The sequence below is a fragment of the Musca autumnalis genome, unplaced genomic scaffold (assembly GCF_047663935.1).
Source record: "Musca autumnalis isolate F117 unplaced genomic scaffold, ASM4766393v1 scaffold_4, whole genome shotgun sequence".
NCBI lineage: Eukaryota > Metazoa > Arthropoda > Insecta > Diptera > Muscidae > Musca > Musca autumnalis.
In genome coordinates, this window is record NW_027411977.1 from 67,221,474 (window position 1) to 67,233,694 (window position 12,221).

The following is a 12,221-nucleotide window of genomic DNA, read 5'->3' on the forward strand; positions in this document are numbered from 1 at the left end:
TGTGGGTTTGGCGGTAAACGGCGACAATACCAAGTTGATGGTGTTGACGCGCAATGCGTGGCTAGAACTCGGATCAACTGTGGAAGTTGGTTCCTATAATGTCGAGCTTGTTAAAGATTTCATCTACCTCGGCACCGCCATAAACACAACAAACAACATCAGTTGTGAAATAAGAATAAGCATTTTATAGGCCAACAGATGATACTTTGACTTAATTAAGCAGATTAGAGCCACTGCCACATCCAATCAAAAAAAAAAAAATTATATATATATATATATATATATATATATATATATATACAAAACATTGGTACTACCCGTATGGCTCCGAATCGTGGGTACCTTCGCAATCAGATAAGGCAAATCTTGATGTTCATGAGAGAAAAATTCTTCAAAATATCTACGGGATAATTAGCGTTGACGACAGAGCTAAGATTTACTCGCGAGGGAATATTTGGTGGGTGGTGCGAATTTTTTTTGTGTGCAATTTTTTCGGTTGCAGTGGGGCAAGACTATTTGGTGGTGGAGTAGGTTTTTGTTTGGCCGTGGGGAGAGGTCAAGTTGTCCCCCTCATCTTGCTCGAATTCGAGAAGAGTTTCACTCGCGAGTATTCGGAGCCTTGGTTGACGATGAATATCGAGGTCGTATGAACCCCGTGTTGTTTCGGCTATACAATGACATCGGTATAGTTAAACGTATCGAGATACAACAAAGGCGTTGGCTATGCCATTTCATGAGAATTTTCTCTACAGGGCCAACTAAGTAAGATCGAATACCGGCTACACAACCAAACTGCTATAGAAAACAGGCTTTATGTTGACTTTGAAAGAAAAAGGCTTCAAAATACTTCCTATCTGCATATTTGTTATATTTCCAATAAATAGTCACTCACATCTGATAAATATTCCTGTAGTGCGATTCTCTGACTCATTTTTTGAGTTAACGACAATTGTCGGTAAAATTAAAATGCTTATAATTTCGGTAATTAAAGATGTTTTTCGGTAGCACGAGTGTTGTCAACTTTTATTTAAACTTTTCATTCATAATTTTGCGTTTTAATTTTACCGATTTTTGTCGGTAACTCAAAAAATGTGTTAGAGAATCGCACTACTCATGAGCTGAATAACCAACAGCGATTGTATCTTATTGTGTGGATGGGTTAAATATCACTTTTTAATACAAACTCCGTAGGTCATGATAGCTCCCAGGAAAATACTCATTACAAAATCCCTTACTAACCCATTATTTGAAGGGGTGACCACAAATTGTAAATATTAGAAAATATAAAGCATTTTTACAGGCATATTTTAAGGTACAAGTAGCATGAAATATGTGGTAAAAATGTCAAGCCGATCAGAACAATATTGGCTGAGATATGAACTTCAAAGAAATTGACTTTTTTGCAATTTCCGACTTTTGATGACAAATTTAAATATGCGATAAAAATTTAATCATAAATGTTACATTCATATAAAGATTTGTTAGAAATGTTGTAAGAATATTTTCTAAATCAAAAACCAAGGGACCAAAGTTTTCGGGACCTTAAAAAGAAGGCCTGATTGCAGGAAAACTATACGTCTCAAAAATATGATTTTAGAGCAAAATTTTAAGTTTTCTCGCAAAAAAATGTCGGCTCTAAGTGGGTTAAACTGCACTTTTGCGAAAAAAATTGAAAACATCTTCGAACTTAATCTAAGTTGGGACACACTATGACGAGCTAAAATCTATGGACCAAACCTTTCGAAAGTTATAGTGCTTACCAGCCAGACCGACAGACAGTCGGAACATTAGGGTTATGACTTTTTGAGATTTTTTCTCACAAATGATTTTCTGTAGTGAGAATGAATGAACTTTTGTCTATTAATGCCTAACAACTATAAATCCTTTTTATTATAATAAAGGTTCCGCACAAACCACCTAGATTTTTTTTTGAAAAAATCCTATGAAACGAAATTTTTTTCTCAAAAAATAATTTCCTGTTGCACGAATGAATAATTTTTTTGCCTATTAATGACTAAAGTAACTTTTATTCCATTTTAATATTGAAAAAGGTCCCACACAAACCACTTTTAATTTTTATGATATATGAAAAAAAGTTATATATAATACACTGTGAATTGTTGTCAATTAGAGCCGTACCTAAAATTTTCTGAGCGACATTTTTGCAGAACATTTCGAAGCTGTAAAACGTCATCTTGTGGTACTTTTATAGCGGCTCTTAAAATAAAGGACGAAAAGGACATTGAAGGAAGCGAGATAGAAGGTCGAAGTGCTCTACGAAAATAATCCTCATTCGATTTGACCGTCTGCATCTCAAAAATAAGCTAAAACAACAGTGGACAAAGATATAACGCTAATTCCTGATGCCTTACAGGGTCTCTAGCATAAATTTCTTCACGCCATAACGCGGAAGTTCGACTCACGGCAGATCTGTCCTTCGGGGTTCTTAATATACTCACCAAGGCCTTTCTTCCTCAAGAGGAAGTTTCCGTGCCCCAGACTTTCACCTCCATTTTGTTGCACAGTGATATAAATGATATATATGTAATGATATGAGGATAAAACAAGTAAAAAAGTATCAGTCAGCTTTGCTGACAGAGATATACCCTCAGCCTGTGTATATTAAAAAAATGTTTCTCAAAAAACGTATGTGTTTAGGAGGTTTTAAAAATTTTGGATGTATGAACCGACAAAAATGTTGATTCCCAGCAAAATTTGAAGGAAGGGGTTCCATGCGATGACTTGATTTCATGGCATCTTTTGCATTGGTTCAAACGAAGTCGTGAAAGATACGATCTTTTCATTAGCATTTGAACCAATGCAAAGGAAGTCGTGAAAGATCCGATCTTTTCATCTTTTACAATAGGTTTGATGTTGTCGGAGACTCGAAATCACAATCAACGTTGTTAAAACTCTCGTCGTAATGATAATGTCATTGCAAAGGGTTGGTGAAAATGATATGCCAAAGCATTGGTGAAAATGGCATGTCAAAACATTGGTGTAAATGACATGCTTTGGATCCAAAAATGAATAGCATCTTTTGGGGTCCACGCTCATATAAAATTCATCGATAAAGATGCTAAAAAGATGACATGCCAGATCACTTGCACCCATGATTGAATGGCATCTTTGGCATCAAACATTTGCTGGGTTAGGATTAAAGATCAAAAGTTTTGCGGAGGAGATTTTTAAAGGAATGAATCGATATTGACTATTATGGAAGTGGCTCTCCAGCCACTACATATGGTGCCATAGGGAGTTTTTACACCCTTCGGACTGTTTGCTCAAGAAGTGTGGACTTGCCCCTGAAAAAGAAATTTACCATCGTAATTGAGGCAGCGAATGCAAGTTGCTTCAACAAAAATCAAAGTGATTCGAGAGCAGGTCTTAAAGTGAACTTATCCGAAATTTTGTATGGGAGGTACCGGATGGAGTGGACAAATATAGTCCATATTTGAACCTGATCTATATCTGGTAGATATATCAGGATGTGTAAAGTATGGACCAATTCGGCCACTCCCTTCAAGAGTTACTGTACGAACAATTTTTCCGAACATTTTTGAACTTTTGTGGGGAAGGTACCTTAAGGAGTGGACCGATATGGCTTATCTTCGAACTTAAACTATGTTTGGACAAAATATTACTAAGGCCAAATTTTGGACCGAATAGGCAGATCCGTTCGAGAGTTATCTTGCGCTCCAACCAGCTCACACGGTCTCATAGGATTTTTTTCAACTTTCGGGCTATTTTCTCAGGAAGTGTGGATTTGCCACTGATGAAACTTATACCGTCGTATGGAGGGCAGTGAATACAAGTTTCTAAAACAAAAATCAAAGCGATTCGAGAGCAGGTCCTAGAGTGAACTTTTCCCAAATTTTGTGTGGGAGGTACCCGAAGGAGTGAACCGATTGAGTCCATATTGGAAATTCGTCCAAGTCCGGTAGACATTTCACGATTCGCAAAGTATAGAGCAAATCGGTTACTCCCTTCAAGAGTTATCATACGTACAAATTTTCCGAACATTTTCGAACTTTTGTGGGGGAGGTACCGTCTTCAAACTTAAACTAAGTTTGGACAAAATATTACGAAAGCCAAATTTTGGATCGAATCGATTGATCCGTTCGAGAGCTATCGTGCGCTCCAGCCAGACAGACAGACGGACGGACATTGCTCAATCGACTCCAAATTGTCTGAAACACATTTCGTCCAAACATACTTGGGGTCTAAACCCATTATTTCGATGAGGCACATTTTGCCCGTATGAAAGTGTATATACCCTCGTTAGCATAAATGCTGAGGGTATAATTAGTGAAAAATTAATTAATTTCAGATAAATATCGGCTTACAGTGACTTCAAAAATAAATTCTAAAATTCAGAAAAAATAAAAACTTTGAAAGCTTTTTGTGCGGAGGCTTTTTATCGAATCACTTTATTATTAAGATTTTATGTAATCTTAGGTAAAAAGTCATCAAAACATCATACAAGAATACGAGGTTGTAAAAAAGTCATAACCCTACGGAACATACTTCGAGTTCAAGCTTCCTGTATCTTTCTTCCTTAAAGACATATTCCGGAAATGAAAGTTATGTTTGGAATAGTACCAGATAGTTTTGTCTATCGATATTATCGGTTTTACGTAAAATTCATTGAAATAAATATAAATTTCGCGACTTATCGGCTTGTTGGATGTGAGAAAGTAAAAGCCAGAACAGAATCAATCGTCGCTTGCTTCCCCAAATGTCAAATTATAAAGGAATGCCAGAGCCTCTTTGCAAATCCGGCTGCGTTCCCCTTTATAAGACTCTGGCATTCCTTTATAATTTGACATTTGGGAAGCAAGCAAAGCAAGCGACTGATTGATTCTGATAAGTCCGTAGTCACACGTACAAATTTTTCAGAAAAAAAATTAAATGTGTTTTTGTATATTTTATTGCTTTTTCTCCTTTATATTTATTTTTGTGAACTATTTGTACTATTTGTGCAAAATTTCAAATACCATAGACATTACCGCCATTTTCATTTCCAAATTATGGTGATGACAAATTAACGATAACATTGATAGCAATCAATTTTTTGAAATGAAATATTAAAAATATGTAATGTTGGCAATTTAAGTGGCCTTTCCACGGTATTTATTATACCTATTATGCATAACAACTGCTACTTTTTAATCCATATGTATATCTTTCTGCACGATAACATTTTATTTTTCATTCGCTTGCTGTTGTTTACGACATTTCGAAGAAACATCCGATAATTTTGATGGATGTTTGGTGTATTTTATTAAGAATCGAATTTGATTATTTGACAGAACCCCCAAATTTGTCAGCTTTGGAGACTATTTTACATTATTTAGAAAAAAAAATCTTAATACCGATAACACTGTATTATAAAGCAGAGTAATGTTTGCGCCAGCTCCCTCGATTATTTAGTGGAAAAAACAACACACCAGTTCTATTTAAACATTCGTCGAAATCGGTGGTAGCGATAAACGTGAAAAAAGCACAATGGCTTCAGCTAGTTTTAATAAAATAGTATTCAATTGTGATGTGATGATTCACATTTATAAATTTCTAAACATTGGAGATCAACTTAGGCTGGCACAAGCCGATGAAAATCTACGAAGCATATTCTTGCAATTCATATCACCAATAACCTTTAACAAATTGGAGATTTATCAATATGACGAAGAAAATTATATTCTCTCGAAAGACACGGATGCAGATTGCATTTTAATCCGAAACTCAAGAGATCTTGAGGAATTTCAGAAATTTTATGGCTGCAGTGTGTACGACTTAGTTGCACATATTCGTCTACGAATGGAATTCTTTGAAAATCTACGCATACTACAATGGTACTACGTTGGTGACTTTACAATAGATGATATGGTCCAGATAACAAATAATTTGCCGAAACTAGAAGAGTTACAAGTTTACGCTCGAAACTTTGAGATAGAACCGACAAATCACTGTATAGCGCCAGCTATAGTCAAGGAACTTTTACGTTTGGCAAAGTTAAAAAAGCTTGTGGTGAATATTTCATTAAGCTGCCACATAAAATTTAAAGACTTTTATGAAATTGTGACACAACTTCCTTTGGAAATAATTGAGACCAATCTACCAATATTATTTGATTCAGATGATAATGAATTTGAGTTCCAACAATCGCCGTTGCCTTTAATGCAATTGGAAACAGGTAACAAAGGAATTGATAGGAGTTACATTTCAATGCTAAATAATTTTCCGAATTTGAACATTTTAAACATAAAAGAATGTTCCAATGAAATGTTGCGTGCTTTAAGAAGATTAACACAACTCCATCAATTGACTATATGGAACACTGATTTCGGTGAAGAAGAAAATGTTATTTTACCTCCAAATCTTACTACACTTCATCTTATCTCTTGCAAGGGTCTCTTGCTCCTTCATTTACAACAATTCCTGCACGAAAATTCAAATCCCAAACTAATTGAATTCGTTGCCCATGGAACGGACTTTCGAACTAAAGAATTTAAAGAATTACATATCTCTCCTCGCATAAAGACGCTAAACACTGGAAGTTTTGATCTGAATCAGTTTCGTTCACCATTTGTGGAGAATTCAGCGTTAGAAAACCTAACGTTGCAGGGGCAATTTGGCATTGGACATTTGGCATTAGATACCCTACTCAATTTAAGAAATCTAAAAAAGTTATCGCTGTCACTTACCTTGCCCGAAGAAGGATTTTCTGTTATTCGTATTTTGCAAGAGCTGCCATTATTGCGGGAACTTATAGTACGAGAAACTATATTTAAATCGTCGTCCTTTCCATCGTTGCAAGCAGTTGTCACTAGTGTCACCTGTCTTAAAATATCTTGCTATAAATCCTCCGATGACATAATGGGTTTCTGGTTCGATATGTTTTCTTTGAATCCTGAATTAGAGTTACAAATGCATGTTATAAAAACTCCCTCTAAACTGCAAAATTTAATACAACATGAAAAGTTTCCTCGCAATCTACGAAAAATACAAATTTGTGGGTTTACAGTTGGTAAGTAGTACTGATATTTAAAAATTATGCTTCAAGATCAAGATCAGTACAGAAGGCAATTCTTAAAAGTGTTAATTGTTTCCAATTTATTTTCCAAATTTTGAAAAAAGATATACATATGTATGTTCTGAGTGTGGTAGTATTGGAAATATCCGAAATGAAGATATAATATTTATTTTTAATTTTATTTATTTATTTATTTATTTATTTATTTATTTATTTATTTATTTATTTATTTATTTATTTATTTATTTATTTATTTATTTATTTATTTATTTATTCATTTATTTATTTATTTATTTATTTATTCATTTATTTATTTATTTATTTATTTATTTATGTATTTATTTATTTATTTATTTATTTATTTATTTATTTATTTATTTATTTATTTATTTATTTATTTATTTATTTATTTATTTATTTATTTATTTATTTATTTATTTATTTATTTATTTATTTATTTATTTATTTATTTATTTATTTATTTATTTATTTATTTATTTATTTATTTATTTATTTATTTATTTATTTATTTATTTATTTATTTATTTATTTATTTATTTATCTATTTATTTATTTATTTATTTATTTATTTATTTATTTATTTATTTATTTATTTATTTATTTATTTATTTATTTATTTATTTATTTATTTATTTATTTATTTATTTATTTATTTATTTATTTATTTATTTATTTATTTATTTATTTATTTATTTATTTATTTATTTATTTATTTATTTATTTATTTATTTATTTATTTATCTATTTATTATTGTATTTATTTATTTATGAAAAGTGTCTTATATTAAAATAAGATTAAATGGAAGGATAGTATTAGCAACTTAGGCCATCAGCTAATTTTGAATTTTAATTTAATGTAATCTTGTTTTTTTTCAGATTGCAATAAACTGAGGAATCATTTCGAATCGGTATTGAAAACAATTAACTATAACATATACGATTATGAGCCGTTTTACCCTTTTCAAAGAAAGTGCAATATTATAATGTCTAGAAATAAAAAATAAATGTAAAACAAAAATATAATTTTTTTTCTTTTTTGAAAATGAGGATTAGTACAAAGTTATCTGATTTTTGCAGAAATTAGAATAGAGTTGCAACGTCGTATCGTTTTTCCATGCCAAAGTTCTGTAACTTTTGAACTTTTTTGTCGAATATTATTAATTCAGTCAAAAAATGTAACTAAAACACCCAAAATAGCGAAAATTCTGGAGGTACCGTTATTTGGGAGCTACAACTACACATGGGCCTATGTTGACAATTTTTAGTGAAGAAGTGCAGTGACCCATAAGAATCTTAAATGACAAATTACAGTCAGTTCGATTAAAAATTGTAGCTAAAATCCTCAAAATACGGAAGATCCGGAGGCATACCTAAACATGAACTTATGTTAAAAGTTTTTGGTTTGGTGGTGTTGCGACCCCTAAGAACGTTAAATGTCAAATTACACTTCGGTTAAAAATTGCAGCGAAAAACTGAATAAACCGAAAGTCGGGAGGTACTGCTACATAGGGGCTATACCTAAACACATACCTATGTTGACAGTTTTGGTGGAGTAGTGTTGTGACACTTAGGAACCTTAAATGTCAAATAACAGCTACCTAAAAGTGGGAGGTACCGTTATATGAGGGCTATACCTAAACATGGACATATGTAGACAGATTTTGGTGGAATAGTGTTGTGACCCCTAAGAACCTTAAATGTCAAATGACAGCTAGTTCGGCTAAAAATTTTAACAAAAATTCTCAAAATTCCGAAGATCGGGAGGTACTGTTATATAAGGGCTATACCAAAATATGGACCTATGCAGACAGTATTTGGTGAAGAAGTGTTGTGACCCCTAAGAACCTTAAATGTCAAATTACAGCTAGTTCGGTTAAAAATTGTAGCTAAAAACGTCAAAATACCGAAAATCGGGAGGTACTGTTATATGGGGGCTATACCTAAGCATGGACCTATGTTGACGGTTTTTGGTGGAGTAGTGTTGTAATACCTACATTAAATGTCAAATTACAGCTAGTTCGGCTAAAAACTTTAGCAAAAATTCTCAAAATACCGAAAATCGGGAGGTACTGTTATATGGGGGCTATACCAAAACATGGACCTATGTAATACTGTCTACTATTTAGTGAAGAAGTGTTGTGACCCCTAAGAACCTTAAATGTCAAATTACAGCTAGTTTAGTTAAAACTGTAGCTAAGAACCTAAAAATACCGAAAAGTGGGAGGTACCGTTATATGGGGGCTATACCAAAACACGGACCGATATTGTCCATCTTCGAACATAACCTGCCTATGGAAAAAGATACTGGGGTGCAAAAAATCTAGCGCTGAAGCTCAATTTTTGCGGAAGCTAGAGTGATTACAACAGGCGGGCATGGCTATATCGACTCAGAAATTTATCCTGATCAAGAATATATATAGCATTTCCAAATTAAATGAAACCTTTTCCAATTTAAATGAAACCTTTTCCAAATTAAATGAAACCTTTTCCAAATTAAACGAAACCTTTTCCAAATTAAACGAAACCTTTTCCAACGGAAATGAAACCCTTTCCAATTGAAATGAAACCTTTTCCAATTGAAATGAAACCTTTTCCATTTGAAATGAAACTTTTTCCAAATTAAATGAAACCTATATTTTTATACCCTATACCACAATGTGGAAAAGGGTATAATAAGTTTGTTTTCCCAAAAATTCATGTAACGCCGCGAAATATTCGTCGTAGACCCCTCATGTGGTATACCAAACTTCATATCTCGACGAGATAAAGCGATTTAGCGATGTGTGTCCGTCCGTCCGTCCGTCCGTCTGTCCGTCCATTAAAAATTGTAATCAAGCTAGAGGCCGCAATTATGGACCGATTGTCACGAAATTTAGTATGGAGGTCGGGTTTGGACCAGAATAGAACTGATTAGTTTTTGGCGATGATCGTGAAATGTTAAAGGGATGAAATGGACCAAAAACAAAATTTTTGCTCGGTAGGTCGCAATAATAGTCCAATCGGAATTTTAAACGTAGTTTTGGTTTGAGATGAAGAAGTAGCGTGCAAGTCAACGGTATGATCGGATAATATTTAGCGGGTTAAATTGATCAAAACTTTTGTGTGAAAATTGGTAAAATTTCTAATGCACATCTTATAACAGCTAGCCCGGAAAGCTAGTGCACAGGGATAGTGGTATAGGGTATCACATGGTCGGCCCCGTCCGACTATAGTCTGTTCTTACTTGTTTTATTATAATGAACAATAAACTGATATTGCTTTTTATTGTTTTAAAATAAAATAATAACATCAATTGATGTTATTATAACAAATATAGTTATATAGGAATGAATTTGTGAATAAGCGTTACAAGCATCATTGTTTTTTATTTTTATTTTTTGTTTTCTTTTTTTTAGTTATTATTTCATAGTTTTTAATTCAGTCTTAACAATAAAAAACTATGTTTTCCAAACCTTAAAAATGAAATACGGAAATTGAAAATTATTTTAAAAACAGCCTCAGTCGAAATAGAACGAGCCTAAAACGTCGGAGTTAAGAAAAAAACAGGCAGAAGATAGTGGATTAAATCTTCAGATTGTGCTGCCTACTTTATAAGATCGATATGTAACTCTAATGGCAGTAAATAAAATCGGGGGTTTTGTGTACGGTAATATAATTTCAAGTTTAAGTGTGAATGCAGACAAATTCAAACAATTTATAGAAGGTTTTTTTGGGGAAGATTACACCAGACTTAGAATTAGAAAACTCATTTCTGATAATTGATAATCAGTAAATTCGTAAGAGGAATGACATAAGAACTTTATTAGAATTAAACAGATATCAACTTAAATCCCTGCAGCCATATTCCCAAAGTTCAACGGATTTAGAATGCATTTTCAAAAATAAAATGCTGCAAAAATAAAATACAACTGAACTTCGATCCTTCACTGAGGCGATAGAGCGCAGCATTCAAAAGAAAAATCAGGAAGATTGTTCAAACTGGCCATTGTGTTGAAAGTTTCCCGAGCAGAAAACCGAAGGGACTGACTACGTAAGAAAATTATTATGTTAACATAGTCAATTCATATATTTCTCATTTCCAGATCGATTATAACAAAACCATAAAGAATTTCAGTTTTTGTTTTTCGTTTATTGATAAAAATAGATTATGATAATAAGATTATGAAATAAGTGCTCAAAAAGAGTTGGAAAAAACAATGATACCTGTACACGCAGAGAAAAAAATATGTTTGATCCAACAATATTCCAAGAGCAAAGTATGTATTTTTAACATATTGTTGGATTCCTCATGTAGTATTGTAAATCCAAAAATAGTTTGTGTCAACTGAACAATATTTCTCTCTTTTCTTCGAAAATTTGTTTCTCTTCTCTCGCTATTCGATGCCGTGTTGAAAAAACAATTTTGGTGAGTTGTGGTGTGTTTGTATGACATGCTGCCTTTACCTTTGTTTTTGTGTGTATGTACTTGTGAGACTCTTGTTTTTATTTGTTTCTGTTTTGTTTCATTCTTCTTTCCTTTTCATGTTTGTTATGGTGTTTAATTATTCCTTATGTTGTGGTGGGTTCTTGTGGCTTTTTGTTTGTCTTTGTTGTCAGCCAATGCAGCAAACCATGTATTGTGTTCATCAATGATTGCAATATTATACGCGACATTTATATCCAAGTTATGCGAAAAGTGTATATGAGAAGTATATGCACTCAAATCAAAAATTTCTGGGGTGGTTTTCTGGGTTGACAATACTTTTTGTAAACAAAATTAGATTATGATAGTTCCTACAATCGGTATTGTTAACGATTTTTTCAATATTGCGGAAATTCGAAAGTTGTTTTTGTTTTCTATGTTTGGAACAAAAGATGATATTTTTGGATTTGGATTACAATGTTTGAACAAAAGAAATAGATTTTTGGAACCAAAACAGATATTTTTGTTCCAACAAAAGCGAAAAATATTTTTTCTCTGCGTGTAGTGAGATTCTGTAACACATTGTTGTCCTTACCGACAAAAGTCGTTAAAATTAAAATGCCCATAATTTCGGTAATTAACGATTTTTTTCGGCAAGTTTACGATGAATAAAAAGTAGTCGCTAACCTTTACCGATAACAACAGTGATGCCAACTTTTATTGCAAATTTTCAATAATAATTTTGCGATTTAATTTTACCGA

General features: G+C 32.7%; 1 protein-coding gene across 1 annotated transcript; it reads left to right on the forward strand.

Moving 5' to 3' along the window:
* Window positions 1-5,492: 5,492 nt before the first annotated feature.
* On the forward strand, window positions 5,493-8,070 carry LOC141402313 (uncharacterized). The gene is made up of 2 exons (XM_073983251.1): window positions 5,493-7,030; window positions 7,934-8,070. The coding sequence occupies exons 1-2, from the start codon at window positions 5,509-5,511 to the stop codon at window positions 8,059-8,061; spliced, it is 1,650 nt and encodes a 549-aa protein (XP_073839352.1). The 5' UTR covers window positions 5,493-5,508; the 3' UTR covers window positions 8,062-8,070.
* Window positions 8,071-12,221: the final 4,151 nt, after the last annotated feature.

What these genes read in the sequence shown, in the direction of transcription:
- LOC141402313 (XM_073983251.1), top strand. Translation starts at nt 5,509, where the DNA reads ATGGCTTCAGCTAGTTTTAATAAAATAGTATTCAATTGTGATGTGATG. An exon ending in AATTTGTGGGTTTACAGTTG is followed by an intron (nt 7,031 to 7,933) that starts GTAAGTAGTACT and finishes GTTTTTTTTCAG; the next exon opens with ATTGCAATAAACTGAGGAAT.